The sequence below is a fragment of the Ascaphus truei genome, chromosome 11 (assembly GCF_040206685.1).
Source record: "Ascaphus truei isolate aAscTru1 chromosome 11, aAscTru1.hap1, whole genome shotgun sequence".
NCBI lineage: Eukaryota > Metazoa > Chordata > Amphibia > Anura > Ascaphidae > Ascaphus > Ascaphus truei.
Window position 1 is genome coordinate 29665168 of NC_134493.1, and position 25622 is coordinate 29690789.

The 25622-nt window shown below is 44.0% G+C and overlaps 1 protein-coding gene across 1 annotated transcript in view; it reads right to left on the reverse strand.

Annotated features, from left to right (window-relative positions):
• TMEM130 (transmembrane protein 130) overlaps positions 1–20177 on the reverse strand; it is a 35806-nt gene extending 15629 nt beyond the window's left edge. Inside the window, exons 1-4 of the mRNA XM_075565474.1 lie at positions 19952–20177; positions 8181–8352; positions 6266–6426; positions 2648–2732 (exon numbers count right to left, since the gene is read on the reverse strand). Coding sequence (XP_075421589.1) covers positions 2648–2732; positions 6266–6426; positions 8181–8352; positions 19952–20087 — 554 coding nt within the window. The 5' untranslated portion in view covers positions 20088–20177. The remainder of the gene's footprint in view (positions 1–2647; positions 2733–6265; positions 6427–8180; positions 8353–19951) is intronic.
• Between the last annotated feature and the right edge of the window lie 5445 nt (positions 20178–25622).

Consider the following 25622-nt stretch of genomic DNA (forward strand, 5'->3'; position numbering starts at 1 on the left):
GAAGGGATGCAGAGCTATGCCAGGGCTTACTTAGATGACATTGCTGTCTTTAGTAATTCCTGGGACTCCCATTTAGGACATGTAGCTGTGGTGCTAGATAGGATCAGGGAGGCTGGGCTTACCTTGAAACCCACTAAGTGTATGGTAGGGATGGCAGAGGTCCTGTACTTAGGGTACAGGGTGGGTGGAGGGCACCTCAAACCAGAGCCAGCCAAGGTAGAAGCCATAGTTCAGTGGCCTGTTCCAAAGACCAAGAAACAAGTCATGGCATTTTTGGGCACCGCCGGGTACTATAGGAAGTTTGTCCCACAGTAGAGCGCCGTGGCCAAACCCCTGACTGATTTGACTAAGAAGCAACTGCCTGTGCTTATCACCTGGACTCCTGCCTGTGAAACTGCTTTCCAGGCACTGAAAACTGTGCTTGCTGGGGCCCCCATACTGGCTGCCCCAGACTATACCAAACATTTCCTCATTCAGACTGATGCCTCGGACAATGGCATTGGGGCTGTGTTGAGCCAAGTGGGGGACGACGGTAGAGAACACCCTGTGGTGTACCTCAGCCAAAAACTACTTCCCAGAGAGGTGGCCTATGCCACCATTGAGAAAGAGTGCTTCGCCATTGTGTGGGCACTCAAAAATCTCCAGCCCTATGTGTATGGAAGGGCTTTCACGGTCCTCACAGACCACAACCCCCTGAGTGGGCTGCAGAGGGCATCAGGGAGAATGCCAAGTTGCTAAGGTGGAGCTTGGTCTTGCAAGAGTTTGAATTTACCATTCAGCACAAAAAGGGTAGTGAAAACAGCAATGCTTATGGGCTTTCATGTCAGGACTATCCCTCTGAGACTGAGTTCGTTAAGGGTGCCAGCAGTGCCCCACTCCCCGTTAGGGCCAGTGGGCCACAGGTCACCCATTAAGAATGGGAGGTGTAGAGGGAGAAAGGGGGTGGCCCGGTATTAAAGGGGTTGCACCCCATATGGCCATCCCCTGACCGCACCAGAGAGACAAGGGGTTAACTGGACTGCAGTCCAGTGATGAGGTTTCCACCTTGTTGTACCTTGAAAATGTATGTTCCCCTGTTCCCATGTTTCATTATAAGCATGTATTTTAATGTTTTAAAGTGCATTTCTGTATCTCCAGTTCTGGAGGTCGCATAGAGTTCATATTTGGCCAATATGTGGAGTCACTGTAGGCATTAAAAACTGGCAAAGGTCGACCCACTGAGCCCACCAGAATGGAACTTATTAATATGTGTAGATATTAAAGTGTATATGTAATTTATTTTGGATCTGTTCTGAAAATGCAGACGCCATTTGCTAGGCTAATAAGTCATGAAGGGCAGACGGCTGAGTAGCCTAAGCACGGTGATCAAAAAGTAACTGCCTTGATTGTTACCCAATGTCTAGGGATTAAGTATTAGTCAATCAACAAACTCTGCCAGTCTAATTGTCACCTGAGGGCATGGGTTAGTCTGTTAGTCTGTGTCTCCACATTAGAGAGTGGATACAGATAATTGTTCACCAATAGGCTGTGTTCAATGTTAAGAATAGGGTTGCACAGGTATATAAACTGAGTCAACCCTACAGTTTTTAGTTGTGCTGGAGTTGTGCTTCTGATACCATCTTGAATGTCACTGGATTGCTGGAGTTGTGCTTCTGATACCATCTTGAATGTCACTGGACTGCTGGAGAATTGCTATTGGATACTTCTCCATTCCCCAACCCTAAGTAAGTGTTATCTTCTTGCCTGTTAATTGTATTATATTGCTGTGTTCACCTTATTTAAGGAATAAATTATATTTTATTATATCTAAGCCTCGTTCAGTTCAACCCAGATATTTGGTGTTCATTATATCTTGTCATAAGCTACCGTGACAGATATCATTGGTTGATATGACACTGGGTTTTTTTGTTTGCCTTCCTCTGGATCAATAAGTAAGTATAGATATAGGCTAAAGTATCTGTTGTCTAAATTTAGCATAGGTTGAACTTGATGGACATACGTCTTTTTTCAACCTCATCTACTATGTAACTATGTAACTATATATAAGCATGTTTAATGTATTTATTAATGTTAGACATGGGTTTGATTCCCTCTGGCTGCGCCCTTTTGTGTGATATCACTGTGTGATGTCAATGTGTGATCAGAAAGTGCTTGTACAGCCAGAGTCACCCCTCCGCTTATCTGTATTGGCTTTCTGATAAGGACAGGGTGGGATAAGGGGAAAGACAACACTTGATTCACAAACATTCCCTATTCAGAAACTCTTAAGAAAGTCAATTGGCTGATTATGTGGGATTGTAGCTTTAGAAAAGGTAAAACAATGATGGGGTCCTCTGTTCTAAGCCAGAACCCCTAACCTCTGTTCTAAGCCAGAACCCCTGTCCTCTGTTCTAAGCCGGACCCTCTGTCCTCTGTTCTAAGCCGGACCCCCGTCCACTGTTCTAAGCCAGACCCCCTGTCCTCTGTTCTAAGCCAGACCCCCTGTCCTCTGTTCTAAGCCAGACCCCATGTCCTCTGTTCTAAACCAGACCCCCTGTCCTGTGTTCTAAGCCAGACCCCCTGTCCTCTGTTCTAAGCCAGACCCCCTGTCCTCTGTTCTAAGCCAGACCCCATGTCCTCTGTTCTAGTGGTTCTATTTCTTTCTTACCTGCCAATGAAATGCAGTGACATATTGAATTGTTGCCTAGTCCCGGTCTCTGTGGAACCCGTAACTGTAATATTTTTAAGAGCATCTGAAAATCAAAACAGGATAACAAGTCAGTGATCTGAAGCATCCTATTTCCTTCATGGGCAACTTTAAGACATTTATAGTGTCAGAACCATACCATGACAGTACCATACCATGGCAGTAGCATAGCTTGGCAGTGGCATACCATGGCAGTACCATACCATCACAGTACCATACCATGGCAGTAGCATAGCTTGGCAGTAGCATAGCTTGGCAGTGCCATAGCGTGGCAGTACCATAGCCTGGCAGCAGCATAGCATTGGCAAATAGAGTCCTCCTTGGCGCTGGAACTTTCACTCATGCGCAATACAATGCATGAAAAATATAAAAATGTAGAGAAACAATGAGGAGTAGCACAATTAATTAAAGATGCTGTCACCTCTGTGAAAATGGTAACCCTAGATGTTATTTTACCCTAAACACTCCAGAAATGGTGATGGAAATTACCATAAACATACACACATCACCACCAAGCAGTTAACCCTTTACAGCCTGGATCGGTATTCTAGGTGTAACCCAATCAATTAAGATGTATCTTATTACACCATAGTTCTCCTAGATTACACCGTGAATGATAGTTAATAGAGAAAGCTGACATCAATGGAGTTGAAGATGAAAAAATTGCGCCTCTACCGGATGTACAATTCTCAGCAATAATATGTGTAAAAGAAAAATGAAAACATAGCACAGAACTGCTATATACCAACATTTAATGAACCAACATTTAAAAACAAACACTTGGAATAAAACTCACGAACTCCTTTGTTCTTTGTAAGCCTTTCAACCCTTTAAGCCTGGTTGTCTGGGCCCTTTGATGTCTCTTTCCTCTGTGGCTGCTTGGATCCTTGCCTCTGTGGGTCCACGTGTAGAGCCTCCTCTGGTATTACTTCCTGGTAATCCTCAGCTGTCCCTGCGACTCCAATACAGGAGTTCCAGGGTTGGCATAGAGTTTCACAGAGTCCCACAGCAAAAGGGTATCAATAAAAAAGCTACTTAGGAATGCGTAACAGATCGCAAACCTCACCCTACATGTTTCGTGAGAGACGTCTCACTTCCTCAGGGGTGTACTTCCCGAGTATATAGTATAGAGCAGTTCATGTTGTATATATAGCAGTATGGTATATAGCAGTTCTGTGCTATGTTTTCATTTTTCTTTTCCACATATTATTGCTGAGAATTGTCCATCCGGTAGAGGTGCAATTTTTTCATCTTCAACTCCATTGATGTCAGTGTTCTCTATTAACTATCATTCACGGTGTAATCTAGGGGTACTGTGGTGTAATAAGATACATCTTAATTGATTGGGTTACACCTAGAATACTGATCCGGGCAGTAAAGGGTTAACTGCTTGGTGGTGGTGTGTGTATGTTTAAGGTCATTTCCATCACCATTTCTGGAGTGTTTAGGGTGAAAGAGCATCTAGGGTTACCATTTTCACAGAGGTGACAGCATCTTTAATTATGTGTGCTACACCTCATTGTTTCTCTGCATGTTTATATTTTTCATGCATTGTATTGCGCACGAGTGAAAGTTCCAGCACTGAGGAGGACTCTGTTTGCAAAGACTGTTTCTATAGGATTTGGATAATCCCAGAGGACTCACGGCTGCAGGACTTTACCATCTAAGTGGATACTCTTAAACTTTTTTCTTGATATATTACTTGATTTTATGTTTATGTTACATCAGATTGTTTGTAAACATTTTGTATATTTGATTTGTTTTGGGGTATAGCGCTATAGTAGTGTAATTTCCAGCATAGCATGGCAGTACCATAGCATGGCAGTACCATAGCATGGCAGTACCATAGCATGGCAGTACTGGTTATGACATGGCATAAGGGGCAGCAAGACCAAGAATAATCAATGCAAGCGTAAGAAAGGGCTCGGATGAGCCGAAACCTCACAATGCTGCACAGCTAAAAAAGATACAAAAGAAAGGAGTAAGCATGTTTTTTTCGGTATGCTAATGCTTCGGTTATTGTTGGTGTTGTTGTTCTTATGCTTGTTGATTGTGTGAGTGGCCCCCACACTCGGGAGAAGCCCCCTTTTGAGATACTATGTCTATTATTTTGTCTGTTTTCTTGCATGTTTCAGGTATTCAAATACCGGAGTAACACCATGAGACCCTGCTGGCAGCATTTGGGGTTTTATGCTTCAGAGCTAAAGTGGAGCAATTCTGGGGCAAAATATGTATTAAATAAAAAAAATCCTATCGATTTCACTTGAACTTTTTCAGTAATTCACATTGCAGATATTTATCTAACTGGGCAAGGAGGAATAATTGAAATTCTCTTTGAATACAGGTGTTAGAACAACCACTTATAACTAGGGTAAACAACAAGCATTTGTGGCAGTCCTCATTAACTGATCTGAAGCATTTTAAAAAATCTTTCTCTGCATCAAATTAGAATATAGACACAAGTAATCGGGAGAGACTAAAATAGACGGATGGATTTTTTCCCAGACTATTTACAATGTTATTATGTGTCAATTAGGTGAACAACCATTCTCGAGCCACGGTCTTGGAATAGCCCTTTGTACTGTATGGTTGGGACAACAAAATACAGTGTAGACAAAACAGTGTCTCACAAATGGTACCAACGCCAAGTGTGAGGTCCAACCGCAATAATCACGGAAATACGGCAAAGAGATCAGCCCCAAATGACTCAAGGCAACAGAACCATGAAAAAACAGAGACATCTCTTAAAGCAGCAGTCCAAGCTGCCAGCTTTTATTCTTATCTATTTTTCCCTTTAATATGTAATTTGATACAATACACACAATGATAAGTAATTAGCTAAGTTGCCAATCGATCTGCGAAGATTTGGCTCGGGGGTTCACTTAATGGCTGTCAGTGCAGCAGAAGAGGACCAAAGATGCAAAGTTCTGTGGGGAAGATCCTGTGATCAGGCAGTCACTAGATACAATTGGTGCACTGCTAGAGAGAGGGCAGGGCTCAAAAAGGGGAGTGCCAGAGCCTGTTTCAGAAGAGGAAGAGGATGTGACTTTGCAAATGGTTGCTATAGAAACAAAAAATGCTTGTTACATTTTAATACATTAAACATGTCATTCAGAGTTGTTGTTTTTGTTTTAAATGCTACATGTATTTTCTCATAGTACAGAACTGATTTATTAAAAGATAAATTATAAAAAAACTACACATGTAGGATATTGCTTCGACTGCAGCTTTAGTCTTTTCCTTTAGGTCACCAAGTCACCGTCACTGCGCTGGCATCCTCATCACGTGGTGGCAGGGGACGGGAGAGCTCATGAATTGGTGTGTGTAGGGAGGTGATATACCTGTACACCCTATGCCTGATAAAGGGCTCAGGTGAAGTTGCACTTCTATATGAACTGACCAGGAAACGAGTAAGAGATGGCTCTGGTTTTTCCTTGTTTCATTTTGGTTTTGCTGCATTACAGTAGGAAAATCATAGCTCCGTCAGGACATTTTTGTATAACTGATGACTGGGAAGTACAGTAAAGTGGCCGTATATGTTTACTGGAAGTTCACAGACGTATTTACAACGATCAGTACCCAGTAACGTCAGGGCAGCCGTGAAGCTCCCGGTTTTCTGCACCGTATGTCGGTCATGTCTTGAGCTTTGGAAATGCGCAGATACTTGGAGAGACAACTTGTATGTCCCGGCTGTAGAATAGTTATGAGAAGCAAACGCAGATCCTGTCACTATGCGAGTCCTAGAATAAAGAGAAAGAGCAGTAAATATCCATTCCAAGGGGAAAATGATATACATATAATCCGCAGCAGCTGTTCAATTCAGTGGGGACTTTTTTTTAGGCTGAAGACGGACACTTTGGAACTTATAGAATTGACCCCTAAAAGTCAAAGGAAAGGATTGACCAGAACGTGACATTATATTTCACCAACACAAAAAGAGTGTTATATTAATAAGAATGGGCAGGTTCGAAAAACCGAAAGTCACGAATCTGATTGAACGAGAAGCATGTGAAATCCGTTATCACCTCCAATTCGTTTTATTTATTTTTTTATTATTAACTGGATGAACTTTTGAGTTGGTAACCAAACAAACCCCCAAAATTTCTGCAAAAAGTACGAAAAGATTGACACGTTTCAAAACAACATTCTTTCTTTTTTTTTTTTTTCCCCGTGAATTTGTACATATCCAAAATACGAAAAATGTTTAGAACCAAAACCCCAGTGACAATGCCCCCCCCTTAAAGCAGCAATCTCCTCTGAGAAGCCACAAGGAGTTTAACTCACATAATGTTAGTGTCTTGCCCTCTTGCTCTTTTTTTTATGTGTTTTTAATAGTTACAGAATCATGTGCATCTGAGGGTACCGTGGTGACCTTTAGACCCCCTGGGCTCAGAGGAGAGGTCCATTTAATCCTCCCGGACACATTATTTCAAACGCATATCTCCTGAATGGAGCATCAGATTTTAACAATTATAACATCGCTGGAAAGGGCAAGAAGAGATCGCTTACAGCGACGGTTGCCAGGTGTGTCCGGTGTTACCTCTCTGGACATAGTGACCTGACCGGCTTTGGGAAGGGGGGGGGGCTGCATGGATTTCCCTGAGGATGGAGAGATCAGGGCTGCTGCTAGGGGGCTGGGCTGCTTCCTCCACCCTGATTGGCTGCATTACCCAGCTGCAGCCAATCAGTTGGTGTCAGGAGCTGGGAGCGGGTCCAAGGAGAAGAGGAAACAGCGTGGAGAGGTGTGTGGGTGTCGAGCAGGTTGCACCTTTCACCATTGTGTCCAGTATTTTTGGCGAAGCCACCTGGCAACCCTACTTACAGCGAGTCAAAAATAAACTGTATTTGTAAACATGTATTATTTGTCTTAACTCTGTGCCCAGGACATACCTGAAAACGAGCGGTAACTCTCAATGTATTACTTCCTGGTAAAATATTTTATAAATAAATAAATAAATAAAAATGGGGATTAGCACAGACTGCTGGTTTAACTCTGTGTGCGGAGGGGCCACGGCCTTAATGTGCTCCGGCTCCGCCTGCACTCGCGGTCATGTGACCCGCCTTCCAAAGTGGTCATGTGGTCGCTCCATCATCGATGACGGAAGGAGAGGAGTCCTCATCCTTCCGTTCCACTTCCTTATTTATTTATCAAATGTTTTACCAGGAAGTAACAGATTGAGAGTTACCTCTCGTTTTCAAGTCTGTCCTGGGCACAGCGTTATGATGACAGAAACATGGTTAAATTGGGTGAACAGGGTTATACATGATATAAAGACTTTGCATGCACAGTTAGAGATAATATATAATATAGACGTGTGTAACAGTTACAGACCAGATTAAAATGTGTGACAGCTCCCCTAGCAAAACGAGCAGGAACATTGTTACCGATCGACTACGTCACCCCATAGCTACGTCTATAGGGCACCCAAAGGGTTAATATTAACATTTACCCAGTGAAAACAGCCCGATTGGGGCGTTAATGAACGTACAGTACCTATCTCCAAAGTTCCACCTATAGATGAACACAGCCGACTTGAAGTAGTTTCTTGGGTCATGAAGCATAAAAGATAATTGCACGTCCCTATTAGTGGCCAGGATAAAGCCACGTCTGATGGATGGAGGGTTCCTTTCCACTTGTGCTGCTGTCACACTTCCTTCGATAGTCTCTGCAGGATGAGAATACTGGAAGTTAGGACCATGGCTCTTTCAGTCGCAGACATGTTCTGCACTGGACCAGCAGCCATTACAGCAGCATTCCCAAGATAAACTCGACATGTGGGGACCTTCTGCACGAGGTCGCAAACCAAGTGAAATTGGCCATTTTTCAGTCACAGAAAAAGCTGCGGTTTAGTCATGGTTTGCAAGTGAAAAGAGGTGCAAGCGCAAATAGCCCTCCTTAATGTGTATAATACCAATAAAAATATATAGCACAAAGGGCAAATATATAAACCCACAGTGATGGTCAAAATTATCAAATATAATATAATATATAATCGCTGTCCTTGGAGATAATGCTGCAGGACTCAGACCAGATACAGGGATGGCCAAAACATTTGGGGCGCAATGTACATCCAGCGACATAGAATGAAAAATGATAATAGTGGAAAACAGTATACACAGTGACAATGTGAATTGGAGATTCTGTGAATGTTCCACACGGAGATCAAGCAGTGAGGTTATATAGAGCAGGGGTGCGCAAACTGGGGGGGCACGCCTCCCAGGAGGGGCATGGGCACGGTGGTTACAGAGCCCCGCGTTCTTCCCCAAGGCATTTAAATTACCGAATCCACCTGAATATAGTGCGACCTCGCACATAATACAACCCCTACAGTTTTACCAACAAAATATTGCAAAAAAAAAAACCAGATTGAAAATCCACAGTTGTAGGAAATAGAATTAGGCAAAGATCAGCTGAACAGCTGATGAGCAGGGGGGAGGGCCAAGCCTGCAGTGAAGCACCGCGACAAAATGGCCGCCTCTCCTTATGCGTTATCCGAACGCGTTATGGATGTATGGAGAGGCTATCAGGATGGGACGCATTATGGATGTATGAAGAGGATATCAGGATGGAGCTCGTTATGGATGTATGAAGAGGATATCAGGATGGAGCTCGTTATGGATGTATGGAGAGGCTATCAGGATGGGACGCATTGCATTATGGATGTATGAAGAGGATATCAGGATGGAGCTCGTTATGGATGTATGGAGAGGCTATCAGGATGGGACGCATTGCATTATGGATGTATGAAGAGGATATCAGGATGGAGCTCGTTATGGATGTATGAAGAGGATATCAGGATGGAGCTCGTTATGGATGTATGAAGAGGATATCAGGATGGAGCTCGTTATGGATGTATGGAGAGGCTATCAGGATGGGACGCATTGCATTATGGATGTATGAAGAGGATATCCGGATGGGACGCGTTATGGATGTATGAAGAGGATATCAGGATGGAGCTCGTTATGGATGTATGAAGAGGATATCAGGATGGAGCTCGTTATGGATGTATGAAGAGGATATCAGGATGTCCTTTTGAGTTGGTTACTTTATATAACCTCACTGCTTGATCTTCATGTGGAACATGTGAGTGGAACATTCACAGAATCTCCAATTCACATTGTCACTGTGTATACTGTATTGCACTATTATCATTTTTCATTCTATGTCCCTGGATGTACATTGCGGCCCAAAATTTTCTGCCATCTTTCCAAGTGAATTGCCTGGCTTAAAAGGGAACTCAATTAAAGGACACTAGGAGAAAATAAACTAATAAAAATGTATAGAAACATCTGTAAATGTACATTTAACAAAGAACACTAAAAAGAAAACCTATACAACTATAAAACTAAAAGTAAACTAACTAATATCAAACTAGGACTAAATATAAGTAAACTAATCAAACCAACTTAAATTAACTAACTTAACTATGTGAATAAAAATAACTTGGTTTTACTAGTAACTACATTAACAGCAAACAACTGAAACTAATACCTTAACCAACTACTGTACAATTTTCTTAATTTGATTTTTTTTCTCACTTCCTCATCCTCCCAAGGCTGCGCTTATACAGCCGGCGACGCGACCGATGACGTCACCCGTCGCCGTTGCGATGAGTTGTATTTGGAAGTTTAGGTGACGTCGCTGGATGGATGTCATAAAAGGGGAGGGCAGAGGCACGGAGAAGCTCCCGATTGGCCGCAAGGTGAGACCGTCACCGAAAACATAAATATCAGTGACTACCAGATTTCTGGTAGCACTGTCGCTCCGTCGCATTGTCGCCTTCGCGTGCACTATAAGCGCATGCGACGGCGACAATGCATTTCTTTTGCCACGACGTCGCCGGCACTATAAGCGCAGACCAACTCTGCACTCTCTGCACTCTCACCATCACACAGTAACACTCTCCCTAACTCTGCACTCTCACAGTATTGTATTATATGTCTTTATTTATATAGCACCAAATGTGTACTCTGCATTTCACAAAGAATACAGTACAGGGAATTATAATAATAAGTGTAGCAAAATCAGACAATAGCAAAGGAAATCCCTGCCCCGAAGAGCTTACAATCTAAGAGGTTTGATGGATGGGGAATTTACAGAGACGGCAAGTAAGGGAATAAGTGCTGCAGATGGCAGAGCTGGTCACAATGGGTGGTAGGAGTGATTTGTGGGGCAAGTTTTAAGGTTAGCCAGTATTAAAATGAGAGGGTTAACACACTTTACAGGGGAAGAGATTGTAGGGAGGCGTGGGTGAGATCAGGTGTGTATGTCTGGCTTCAGGCTTAGGGGAGATCCCCAGCAGCAGGAAGGAGTAGATAGAGGGTGTGAATAGAGGATTTGTGTGTGTGTTTTTTATTGAGAGGTAAAGAAGTTGTTGGGAGGGAGGTGTATAAATAATGGTGCAGTGGGGAGTGGGGAAGTTGGAGAGAACAGAGACGTTCACAAAGGAGTGAGGAAACAGTAAACAGAAAAAGCAATAGGGAGGGCATAGTGAGATGCAAGAGGAGAGACTGCCCAGGTACTGGAGGATAGAAAGAGTACAAAGAATCACAGCTTTTCGAATGTTAAGTTCTCACAGTTGCAAAGTTGTTGTACAGAGTCCCAATCTTCCTCAAATCTTCATCTCCGATTTCAACTCCAAAATTAACTCTGCCAGACACTTTAAATGTGACACTTAAGATGGGATTCACAGCCAAGTGGTTTCACAGCCTAGATGGATGGTCTTAAGTACTCTAAAACACAGCCACAAGCCTGCAGTGAAGCACCGCGACTAAATGGCCGCCTCTCCTTATGCGTTATCCGAACGCGTTATGGATGTATGAAGAGGCTATCAGGATGTCCTTTTGAGTTGGTTACTTTATATAACCTCACTGCTTGATCTTCATGTGGAACATGTGAGTGGAACATTCACAGAATCTCCAATTCACATTGTCACTGTGTATACTGTATTGCGCTATTATCATTTTTCATTCTATGTCTCTGGATGTACATTGCGCCCCGAAATTTTCTGCCATCTTTCCAAGTGAATTGCCTGGCTTAAAAGGGAACTCAATTAAAGGACACTAGGAGAAAATAAACTAATAAAAATGTATAGAAACATCTGTTAATGTACATTTAACAAAAAACACTAAAAAGAAAACCTATACAACTATAAAACTAAAAGTAAACTAACTAATATCAGACTAGGACTAAATATAAGTAAACTAATCAAACCAACTTAAATTAACTAACTTAACTATGTGAATAAAAATAACTTGATTTTACTAGTACCTACATAAACAGCAAACAACTGAAACTAAAACCTTAACCAACTACTGTACAATTTTCTTAATTTGATTTTTTTTCTCACTCCCTCATCCTCCCAAGGCTGCGCTTATACAGCCGGCGACGCGACCGATGACGTCACCCGTCGCAGTTGCGATGAGTTGTATTTGGACGTTTAGGCGACGTCGCTGGATGGATGTCATAAAAGGGGAGGGCAGAGGCACGGAGAAGCTCCCGATTGGCCGCAAGGGGAGACTGTCACCGAAAACAGAAATATCAGCGACTACCAGATTTCTGGTAGCACTGTCGCTCCGTCGCATTGTCGCCTTCGCGTGCACTATAAGCGCACGCGACGGCGACAATGCATTTCTTTTGCCACGACGTCGCCGGCACTATAAGCGCAGACCAACTCGGCACTCTCACCGTCACACAGTAACACTCTCCCTAACTCTGCACTCTCACACTATTGTATTATATGTCTTTATTTATATAGCGCCAAATGTGTACTCTGCGTTTCACAAAGAATACAGTACAGGGAATTATAATAATAAGTGTAGCAAAATCAGACAATAGCAAAGGAAATCCCTGCCCCGAAGAGCTTACAATCTAAGAGGTTTGATGGGGAATTTACAGAGACGGCAAGTAAGGGAATAAGTGCTGTAGATGGCAGAGCTGGTCACAATGGGTGGTAGGAGTGATTTGTGGGGCAAATTTTAAGGTTAGCCAGTATTAAAATGAGAGGGTTAACACACTTTACAGGGGAAGAGGTGGCAGGGAGGCATGGGTGAGATCAGGTGTGTATGTCTGGCTTCAGGCTTAGGGGAGATCCCCAGCAGCAGGAAGGAGTAGATAGAGGGTGTGAATAGAGGATTTGTGTGTGTGTGTTTTTTATTGAGGGGTAAAGAAGTTGTTGGGAGGGAGGTGTATAAATAATGGTGCAGTGGGGAGTGGGGAAGTTGGAGAGAACAGAGACTTTCACAAAGGAGTGAGGAAACAGTAAACAGAAAAAGCAATAGCAATGGCATAGTGAGATGCAGGAGGAGAGACTGCCCAAGTATTAGAGGATAGGAAGAGTACAAAGAATCACAGCTTTTGGAAAGTTAATTTCTCACAGTTGCAAAGTTGTTGTGCAGAGTCCCAATCTTCCTCAAATCTTCACCTCCAATTTCAACTCCAAAATTAACTCTGCCAGACACTTTAAATGTAACACTTAAGATGGGATTCACAGCCAAGTGGTTTCACAGCCTAGATGGATGGTCTTAAGTACTCTAAAACACAGCCACTTGACTAACAATTAAGGGAGGGGTTCGCCTAATCAACTTTCACAGACATACTGATTACATTTTACATTCTGTAGCAATTGATTGTAAAATTCAGCTCAGACACATACCAATTAATACATTTTAAATTCTGTCACACAGTAACACTCTCCCTAACTCTGTACTCTCACAGTCACAGAAACCCTCTCCCTAACTCTGCACTCTCACAGTCACCCTCTCCCTAACTCTGTACTCTCACAGTCATCCTCTCCCTAGCTCTGTACTCTCACACTCTCCCTAACTCTGCACTCTCACATCACACTCTCCCTAATTCTGCACTCTCACAGTCACACTCTCCCTAACTCTGCACTCTCACAGTCATCCTCTCCCTAGCTCTGTACTCTCACACTCTCCCTAACTCTGCACTCTCACATCACACTCTCCCTAATTCTGCACTCTCACAGTCACACTCTCCCTAACTCTGCACTCTCACAGTCAAACTCTCCCTAACGCTACACTCTCACAGTCACACAGTAACCCTCTCCATAACTCTGCACTCTCATAGTCACCCACTCCCTAACTCTGCACTCTCACACCACATTATTCCTGGTCCTTACAAAGGTGCTGTCTAATATTTGGTATTATCCATTATGATAATTAACATTAATAGAAGTAACTATACATTGTTTAGAATGTCGCTCTTTAGCCATGGATAGGAATATAGCAGCCTTGATTGTCTCCACATGGATATATACAGTATGTGCTTTATGTATAGGTATACACAACACTTAGCAATATTTGTGAAGATTATTATTACTAATCTCCAATAGGTTTATATTTGTATATTGATCCGTTTATCTCTTGATGGTATGTGGGATGTATTCCTAACACAGTACTACGTATGGTGAAACATAACTTTACTCTGTTCTATATAGAACGATGGTTACTAACTTCTGACACAATAATCAATTATACTAATAACCGATTAACCCTATGCTGGACTGTAGGCATTAGGGTGTAAGTAAGGGGGAAAGACGCTTCATTCCCGTAAACACAATTCAGGTGAAAAGACTGATTATATTCGTATTCTGAGCTCATGATGATTGGCCTTAGAGCAGGGGAGCGCAAACTTTTGCTGCTGCGCCCCCCCTGTCTTACTTGCCCTGGTTCTCGCACCCCCGACCCTTGACTTTGCATCTGCGTCAAATAACACTGCGGGGTCATGTGATGTCACGTGACCCGAGGCGTCATTTGACGCGTGTGACATCACGTCACGTGGCCTCGCTGCGTCATTTCGTGCAACGTTGCCAAGGCGACGTGTCACACAGCCGGCTGAAGCAAGGTAAGTGGAGTGTTGCAGAGGCCTGACGCGATCCCCCGGCATTTAATTTAAATGCCTTGGTGGAAGAGCGCAGGGCCTCTGCAACCACCCGTGCCCCCCCCAGAAAAAATTTGGACATACCCCCTATTTAGGTTTATAAGGCTAGTGTGATGGAGTGTAGATTACTCCTCCTACCTTGAAAAAGCATTGCGCTCAACGCACGTCGGTTTTATGACGTCACTCTGGTGACGCCGGTGGAGGGGGCGATGGATCGGGAGCTGAGCACACACATGGCGATTTTCAGAAAATGTAATACATAGCGTACCATACGCAGTGGTAGCATTTATTACGCGTTTATTGCTCACACCACTGAGCTATTGTGATCATTATGGAAGATTTGCTATGTAACGCTAGGCTTGTGGCTATATGCTGATATGTATATATGGTTAAGATCTAGTACATGCTATCTACCTAACAATTCTTATTATTGTGGATATAACTGTATCTCTGATAACAATTAATTTCAGGGACTATACATATATACTGCCATTGAGAATATCATACCTTATTAAGACAGCACGGCAGAATAACAATTTTTCAGTGATCACCTTAATATACACCATGCCATTTATATTGGAATACACTTGTTAGAATCATAAACTTGGTTCATAATAGGCTTTGATGTTTGACAAAATTCATGAGCTATTTGAAATATATGCTGGGATACAGCAGGTTGGTGTTTATAATGACCAATTACCATCTGTAACTGTTGCATTGATTAAAATAGCAACAATACTGTGGTTAAGTCTTGGGTTTGATCAGGTTTAAATATAAATAGACATTTGCAACTGCTGCCTTTATAACAAAGCGACATAAGTTACAACTACGTTTGGTTCATGCGCATTGCCTATTTGGTTCTATGCTGAAGCATTGACATATTTCTTCAACCTGATTTATCTTTGTGGTTAGCATGCACACTACTTTACATTCTGATTTAAACATGCGCATCGCCTGACTTATCTTAGGCCAGGTCCACAGTGCCTTCGCCCATACGGAGGCGTGCGCGGACGTGACGTCACCCGCTTGAAGCGGGTGTGTTTTTTTGGTCATGGTACGCGCGTTGTCCGGGGGCGTGTCTAGGGGCGTGCCAGTGACGTCACGGAGCTGGTTCGCCCTCATTGGGTGGACCGCTCACGTGACCGGCCTGTCGCGTCAAGAAATCAGTTTGAACTGATTTCTTGCGCAACGCACGCCCTCTCCCGGTTATATCCGCACGCAAGCCGCGTGGACGCGAACACTGCCTTAACGCAGTCTGTTCACTCAGCATGGTTTGCGGTACCATGACCCCAGCCTTAGATCCCTACTAGGGTATATACAGATAGATTTAGGTCTGTGCGAAGATATACTACCGTTTCCATTTGAGGGATCTCGCCGAATGTTTTATATTTTATTTTATTGTATATCACACACCTTATTGTATATTAGTTTGCCTTAATAAAATGCTTTTTAAATGTTCACACTATATTGTGAGTGGCCAAACAGGGACATTAGTGCCCACGGATTAAATCTTTCCGGCCCAATAATTGTTCATAGCGAGTGCAACCATTTTGTAAATAATGTATCATTGTTCCCTTATGCACCCTATGTTCTCCAATACCGCATTCATTCTGGAATAGGTGAGCGGTAGGTAACATCATTTGTGGATATAAAGTGGTTGTGTGGTATATTGGTGCATCACCACAAAAAGCTCAAATAACATGAATATCCATTAGATGAATCCAGAATCCAGGATCAATGATATGTAGGAAAGAATAAAAATCCCAGGGTGAAAAAACAGGGACCTGGTGGTGCCCACACGGCTACCCCAAACTATGTCTCCAATATGCATAAATTCACCCCTGGGGTCTGAAAATAAACTGTCCAGCAAAAGAAGGTAATAAATAATGGGCTGCAACCCTTTACCTGTCTTGATGTAATTCCAGATGAATGGATTCTTTAGCGTGCAATCCTCAGGTAGGAAATCCAAGGAGGTAGAAGAGAAGAGGAGCACAGCTGCCGCATATCCGATGCCAAGGGTGGACGAGTTTATTGACACCCTTGGTACAGCGGAGTATATATCCATGCTGGACCTAACAAAAGGATACTGGCAAATACCTTTAGAGGAGGAGTCCAAGTGCAAAACAGCCTTTGTCACTCCCATAGGTTTATACCAGTTTGTGACAATGCCATATGGACTGCATGGAGCCCCAGCCACGTTCCAGAGACTCATGGATAAAGTGCTGAGACCTCATAGGGCTTATGCCGCAGCCTACCTAGATTACATTGTCATTTATAGTAAACACTGGCGGGCCTATCTAAATAGGCTGAAAGCGGTCCTCAGGTCTCTAAAAGAGGCAGGGCTTACAGCCAACCCTAAGAAATGTGCCTTAGGTAAGGAGGAAACCAAATACTTGGGTTATGCAGTGGGAGGTGGAAAAGTAAGGCCACTAGTGACAAGGTAGCTGCCCTGAAAGAAGTTCCGACCCCCCCGAACAAAAACACAGGTACGGTCTCTGTTGGGTTTAGCAGGGTACTATCGGCGGTTCATCCCTAACTACTCTGAAATTGCAGCACCACTAACAGACCTCACACAAAAGTGTGCCCATACACAAGTGGTATGGTCGAGGGAATGCCAGAGAGCCTTTGAGGAGGTAAAAAGGTGTCTATCAGAGGGTCCCGTCCTTAGAAGCCCAGACTTTAATAGGCCTTTTATCATACAAACCAATGCATCAGAGATAGGGTTAGGAGTAGTGCCGTCACAACAGTTTGAGGGAGCAGAACATCCGATCCTTTTTCGGAGTAGGAAATTGTTCCTGAGGGAAAAAATTACTCAATGATTGAGAAGGAGTGCCTCGCAGTAAAGTGGGCAATTGAGGCCTTGAGGCATTATCTGGCAGGGGTCAAATTTACTCTGGTGACAGACCATGCTCCAGTAAAGTGGTATATGGCCCTCCAACCCTTCTCGTTTGAGATTCAGCACTGGCCTGGAAAGGAAAATGAAAATGCAGATTTCTTCTCTAGAGAAGTGGTGGATGGTCGGGCTTCAGCCATGCATGGCCCCAGCCACACACTAACAGGAGAGGAATGTAACAGGGTGAATATAAGACACCAGCCCTATGCTTGGCAGACCTATGTGTAGGTCTGCAGTGCAGCAGTGACCGGGTTAAATTTCAGCTGGGAAAAAGTTTGGTTAATTGGCCAGGTCCCAACTGCCTCGTTAAGGGGCTTTAAAACCTAGGCTGCTCACACATGCAGGTCTTTCTGAACCAGTGAGACACACTGAAACACTGCAGGAAAACTACTTGTTATAAGGTCAGTCTTTCCTATAATACCGGTTGGCTATATTGATGCTCTGGACTTTAACAGCACTTGGGGGGGAAAGGGCAAAGCCCTGCTCAGGACTTATTTTCTGTTCGTTTGAATATACTGAAAAGAAGCTGTATTATTTTTGTATGCGATATTTTGAGGCTAAATAAACAAGCGCATTGCAAGAAACCCACGTGTTGTTGCATTGACCCTGCAACAGTTCCCATGGTAACACCGAAGCTAGAGATTAAAAACATCATGATTATGAACAATAAAAAAAAAGGAGCAGGCCATGCTCAGTGACAAGAGATACTAACATTATATATGAAATCTAAAAACTAGTGACTTAAATAAAATATTATAGTGCTCATCAGCGCCTGCCAATCAGTAAATCAAACCACCCCGGTTGGATATAAACATGTGAAAAAACAGAACAGTGCGGGGCCTAACAGTGACAATAATTATAAACAATCTAATACTAATAATTATATCTAGTATCTAAATATAATATATAATATCTATATAATATCTATATATTATTATTAGTATTAGATGGTTTATAAACATTATATATGAGTTATACTTATATAGGCTTCTGGGGAGATTGCGGTTTTAACGTTCAGTGACGTATTAGTTGCAATGAAAAGATAGCTATTTCATGTGTTTGTCTGAGAATGTATTTCTGTGCCTTGAATATGGGAAGATGCTCTTTTAAATTCACAATCAAACCACATTCCGAGTTCCATCAAAATCTAGTTAACTCTCAGGGCCTTTAGACCTAGATGATATTTTTAACTTTTTTGCGCGTCAAAATTTCAGTACTAAAAAGTCGCACAAACTTTCATAGAATGTGCGTTGTGTGTCTGCGCGACGTATGTTTAGTATGTGTCGTGTGTATGCAGCGTGTATATATGTGACTTGTGTCTGCGCAACGTAAGTATGCGCGTTGTGTGTATGCCACGTGTATATGTGCGTCGTGTGCGCAACGTGTATATGGGCATCGTGTGTTTGCGCAACGTATATGTATGCACATTGTGTGTGTGCAATGTATATACTGTATGTACACCTTGTGTTTTAGCAACTATGTATGCACGACGTGTGTGTGGGTGCACGCGACGTTGTGTACGTGTGTCATGTGTGCGCGCGTCGTGTATGTGACTTCTAACATAGAATGCCTAATTATTCTTTGAAATTAATTTTGGCGCATTGTGCCATGTTGAATGGCATTGCCAAGGCGATACGTCACCGAAGACCCGGCTGGCAGCAGGTAAGTGAGTTACTGGGGCCTCCCGCCTCCCGCGGCATTTAATTTAAATGCCGTGGGGAAAAGCACGCAGCCTCTGTAACCGCCGCGCCCCCCTAGAAATTCTCCCGCTCCTCCCTAGGGGGTGCACCCCCAATTTGCACACCGCTGATCTATAAGACGACATGACTTCATCCCCCAAATAAATCCAAAACTTGATATTAGCTCCAAAGCAGATAGGTAGACACACACATACACACACATGCCTATAAGTACATCTATGAGAGAGAGAGAGAGAGAGAGAGAGAGAGAGATATATATATATATATATATATATATATATATATATATATATAATAAAAAAGATCACTTGTGTGCACATTCACATGCCTTAGACAGGTCTGCAACCCTGCCTTTCACCATTATCACCCATCATTCAGTGTTTCCACTGCAGCCAGGGATTCTGGGAAATGACATGCAAATGAGCACACGTGTCACCTTTTGCCTGAAAAACCATTGTTACTGGAGTCCATATAAGCTAATGCTCGCTGTTAACACAGCTTTAAAGCACAGCATGGGAATCAGATGCAAAGCCAGAGAAACCATTCACAGGTGCATATACACATCAATCTCTCTAGAGATATATAGATAGATATATACTTATATACACATATACATACGTACCATACAATGTTACAATTTCAAGACAGATTACAATACAGGCATGTTTCAGCATGCAGACCTGTGAAATCCCTGCACACAGGAGACCTGGGCTGTAAGGCGTTAGGTTTTTGCGCTGTACATGCGGTGCTGGTATAAATAGGTTACTAACCTCCACGTGTGAAATTGACCAGAGCAGTTAGAAGGAGACAGCGGAGAAGCTTTGGGGTGCAGCCCGGGGCCATCTGAGCTCTACTCCAAGGAGACCCCGTGATCTGAAGATGCTTTGTGCAGTAATGTGACAGCATCTCCTTCCTGCACTGCGCATCTGTAATGAAGAAGGACCAGTGCTGCCCCTTAGTGGGCTGTGTAGTGCACTGCAGCCGGCTGACCCATAATGTTGTATACAGCTTGTATTTATTTATTCCCTGCCGGACGGACCTGCTAGGAAATATTGTAGAATAGTTTTGTTACAGGCACACCCTCCAACTGTAACTAATTAGCAGCAGGTATATTACATAATGTGTGGTCCTGTAAGACCAGCTGTACCTATTAAACAGAAGTGTGTTTGTGGGAAGCTGCATAAGTTTTGGCTGAGTTCACGCTGGCGCTGACCGCGCTCATGCTTGAGAGCGGTGAGATCACCAACTCTCTAAGCCTGAGCGCCGCGTGTCCTCTCTATTTTGCAAGCGCGGATGGGGGAGCATTGCCGGCACGTTGAGCGAGCTTCAAAGTCAGTTTATTTTTGTCTGCTTAAGCGCCAAGCAATAAGTAAAAGCGGCAAGCGCCGAGCGCTCAGCACGCTCTGCGCCAGCGGGTTGTTCTTGTTTTTATATGTGAAGCATGTGACACTGTTAACAAAACGATGGAGATTCTTGATCAAGATTGACATTTAAATGGAAAAATTATATTATTTCGTCACTTACATCCCCAGTCTTAATGGAACCTGCGTGGACCAGAGGATCAGCCGGCTTGACAGCTCTCACTGATTTGGAGTCAGTCTCACTGATTTTTGGCATCGGTGCTCTCCTAAGCTGGGATTGATGAAGCTCTGATATAATAACAATAATAATAGCATGTTCTTGTATAGCGCTGGTAGTTTTACGCAGCGCTTTACAGAGACATTTTGCAGGCACAGGTCCCTGCCCCATGGAGCTTACAATCTATGTTTTTGGTGCCTGAGGCACAGGGAGATAAAGTGACTTGCCCAAGGTCACAAGGAGCCGACACTGGGAATTGAACCAGGCTCCCCTGCTTCAAACTCTCAGTGCTAGTGTCTTTTACTCACTGAGCCGCTCCCTCTCGCCAATAATGGGTTATCCCACCCGATCCAGGCGTTAACTGCCATTCATGTCAATTTATTTTACCAGCTAAGAATACACAGAGAGTCAATGGCTGTTAACGCCAGATCGGAATGTGTTATCCTTTATATATCTGCCCCGTAGACTTCTTTAGAGTCTCCCCACCAAATATCACTTCTTAACCCATTCACTGCCAGGGAGGCTTGTAATGCCTTGTATGCCTCTTTAGCAGCAAAAAGGGTTCAAATGTCATTTTAAAAAATCACAAATCTAAGGCATTTTTGCCCTTGAAGGTTGACATCTCTGTATCAGACCCAGTAACACTCGGACACCAACCCTGATGATCACCCAACTGGGGTCAGAAACATTGGACTATAAAGTTCTTATTAATACTGCGATGGGAAGTTGCACATGCAAAGCCCAGCCTGAACCCCGTTAAATTCAGTTCCTGCTTACAGAGATACTTCCGTAGCGGTGCCGGTATCCCTGCAAGGAGAGAAATTGTGATCCTTAATCTAATGGCGGTGTTTAAATGTCCTGTGGTCCAATAGGAAGCCGTGATGTCATCCGGTGTGGTTTCCTATTGGCTCGCGTGACCTAAACCTTTAAACTCTGCAGATACCGGCACTCCCTATGAAGGTAAGTATCTCTGCCAGCAGGGGGTCCCCAATGCTGAAATTAATGGAGTTCAGCTGCGGAGACCCCCGCTTCAAACCTGTAATCATTTATTATTTCTTTTTTAAAGTTAACCGTATTGCTGCTTTAACACACCTCCCCAGCAGTGTAAGTTCTTCGCAACACTTCCCTGTTTGGGATAATTTGTTGCACATGTTCCCAGCAGTTTGAGCTTCAAACTGTAACAATAATGTTACTGTACCTTAGTAATGTAAAAATACATTGTAGCTGCTGAGTAACACTGACTGAAGGATTGATTTAAAGCTGCAGTTCAAGCTGTTGTTTTTTTTTTAAATATATATATATATTTTTGTCCCCATTCAATATGTGCATCAATACAATCTGCACACCGACAAGTGATTAGCTAAGCTGCAGGTCGATCTGTTCACCTGTAATCAATCGCTAGCTCAGGGCTATTTAATTCAGTTCTTGCACAGCATTTTGGGCAATGTAGTTCCTGGAATATGATTGACTAGGCAGTTACTAGATACAATTAGTGCGCTGCTAGAGAGGGCGGGGCTCAAGAGCCAGAGCCTATCAGAAGGGGAGGGGGGCTGTCACTTTGCAAATGCTTCCTACATTAGAAACCTTAAAAATGTCTTTAAAAAAAAAAAAATTCAATGCTACAAATATTTTCTCATAGTACAGAACTGATTTATTAAACAAAACACACATGTAGGCTATTGCTTGAACTGCTGCTTTAAGGTGAAAGGCAGCAATTACGTGAAACCTGGGAAGCGGGGTTTTACTGTTGCGAATCTGTTGTGGTGTGGCGCGAAAGCCATGACCGTGCCCTTTCTGTGCTGCCTGGGACTCTTGGTTCCACCAGGGGGAGGACACACACCGTGAGGATATCATGATCACGGGTGTGACGGCGGACGCAGTGACAGCACTCAAGAGGAGGAGTCTGTGATAAAGAAACAAGTCCGACCTGCAATCAGTGCCGGCTGTTGCTTGTCCAACTTTTCCAGGACAGGAGTCCGGTACCAATTCGGTGCCCGAGTTTCGACCTGCCTTGAGGCTTTTTGCAGTTGACGATCAATAAAGCTGACTTGCTACCGTTGGTGTGTCCGCTGTGCATCCAGCCTAATGTGGTTACTGCACAGAACATTACATCAGTAGTACTGTTTCCGGGGCTCCGGGAGACGAATATGGTTCTGCCTGAACCAAGTGCTGTTTCGCTTGAAAGACTAATGGACTTACCGGTCTCCTGTGATGGGTGCTCACCACAAACTGGACGGAACCGCGAGGCCGAGGTGGGGATGTTAGTATACACTGACCTACAAGTGCGAGACTGAGTCCGGAGTGCAGCGTGGTAGTCGTGTAGCCGGGTCAGGGTAGGTGAAGTTAGAATAATCGTGATACTCGCCGTGGTCATGGGTTGGAGAAGTAGAATGGGCGTGGTGCGTAGCCGGGGTCCATGAGTAGAAATGATGGAAGTCCAGATCCAAGCCGAGGTCAAGGATGAGAGAAGACGGAGGTCCAGGTACAAGGTGGGAGGTGTGTCATACGTGTCATCCTGGGACCTGTCGTGGGTGTGAGACCTAAGCCTGAACCTCACATCTCCAAATCGGCCGGTGTGAGAGGAGCTGAGTCCTTTTCCCTCTTGGAAATTCAGAATAGTCAAAGTCCATTAGCCGTGGCCTGGGGTTGGAGAGATCAGAATAGTAGATGTCCGTATAGCCGTGGTCTGGGTTGGAGAGATCAGCAGAGTCAAGGGTAAGCCGGGGTCAAAAGCCAGAGACATTCCAAAGACAAGCCGGGGTCGGTACACGAAGGGTTAACTGCAAGAAAACACAGGACAAGGGGCAAGGCACAATGGACATAGGAGCTCAAGGCTACAAGGAGGTATGCTCAGCAAGGTATGAGAGGAACCGCAGGGTTTAAGTAGCCCACAGGAACCAGTAGCAAAGGAGGCGGAGCTGAGGCGCGGCCTTCGTGGAGGCAAGGATTGGCTGCAGGAGACAAGTGGGCTAACCAAGTGCTTGCCACGCAACTGGGGACTGGTGCACATCATCATGTGTGCGTGAGAGAAGCGCGGCGCGTTCGAGGGGGCAGAGCAAAGTTCCATGACACTCTAAAAGAGCTGCGCGTGCACGCTCTGTAAGCAGATCGGGGGGCGCGCACGCGCTGGTGCCAGAGCGGAGGTCTGAGGTAAGACCGGTAAGGAGGGAACACATCGCAAAGGACGTGTTCCCCGATTCCTTACAGTACCCCCTCCCCCCCCTCCTTTAGGATCGGCCTCTGGATGATTCCCATAAGCCTTGTGCGGAAACCTGGTGTGGAATCACTTTAACAAGTCGGGAGCATGGATCTGACGAAGAGGTATCCATGAGCGTTCTTCTGGTCCATAGCCTTTCCAGTGTACGAGGAATTTGACACCACCTCTGGAGTATCTGGAATCGATTATGGATTGAATTTAGAATTCTTCTTGATCCTGTACGATGACAGGTAGAGGTTTAGGTGAGATGTCAGGAAACTGAGAACTTCGAACAACAGGTTTTAACAACAAGACGGGAAAGACCGCTGGGATTCTCATAGATTAAGGCAGTTGTAAGCGGTATGCCACAGGATTGACCTGTTTGAGAATGGTGAATGGGCCCAAGAATCTTGGAAAGTGAAGTGAAGAAAAAGAATCAGGTACATGGTCTTAATCATGAATGAAAAAAGGGTTTAATGTGCCAAGGGATACAACGTTTCGACAGTAAAACTGCCTCTCAAGGTGTAGGCCTACAGTTTCATTCATGATTAAAACCGTGTGCCTGATTCTTTTTCTTCACTGGATCACTTTGGGACGTCAGGAGCTCCCCAGAACCAGCGCACCAGCAGTTAAGTACCCCACCATCACCTGTTTGTTTGAGTGCGTACCTACCTTCCTTCCCAAGAATCTTGGAGCCAGTGTCAAAGTAGGTGTCTTCAATCTTATGTTCTTAGACGAAAACCACACTTTGTCTACTGGCCTAAATTTGGGTGCCTCACGGCGATGGCGATCCACCTGTGTCTTTTGTTTGAGTACTGCCTCCTGCAGAGTCTTCTGAATCCTCTTCCAAGAATTTGGGAGCGAGTTCAGCCTGGAATCTGCTGCTGGAACTCCGGAAGGATTGGAAGAGATGGCAAGAGGTGCTGGATGAAATCCGTAATTTATAAAAACCGGTGATTCCTGAGTAGACTAATTTCTGAGTGAATTATGAGCTATATCGGCCCATGGGAGTAGTTCCACCCAGTTATCCTGTGCATCAGGAATAAAGCATTGCAGGTATTGCTCTAGTGACTGGTTTGTTCTTTCGGTCTGTCGTTGGTTTGGGGATGATACCCAGAAGAAAAAACAAGAGAGATTTCTAACCTTTGAGTGAAGGCACGCCAAAATTTCGAGACGAACTGTGACCCCCGATCGGATACTATTGAGAGTTGAACTCCATGAATACAAAATATTTCTTTGATATAAATATCTGCCAAGGTGGCAGAGTTAGGAAGACCCTTGAGAGGAAACAGGAAGCTCAATAATAAAGTCCATTGAGAGGTGTGTCCACGGTCGGTCCGGAAAGGGTAAGGGACGAAGCAGACCAGACGGCTTGTTGCGGGCGGACTTATTTAGAGCACAGATGGAACAGGAGTTGATGAATTCCTTGATATCCTTAAACATATTAGGCCAACATAAGGTGCGTCTGATAAAATCGGAACTCCTCTTTGTACCCGGGTGACCAGCAGACCTAGAGGAATGACCCCACTCAAGGATCTTCTGGTGAAATTGAGGTGCAGCCTACAAACAACCCTCCGGCACTTCCATACCCTCAGGGATGAGCGTCTGCGTCTCCAAAATCTTGTCCAGTACATCAAAAGAGTTTGCCGAAATTACATATTTGGCGG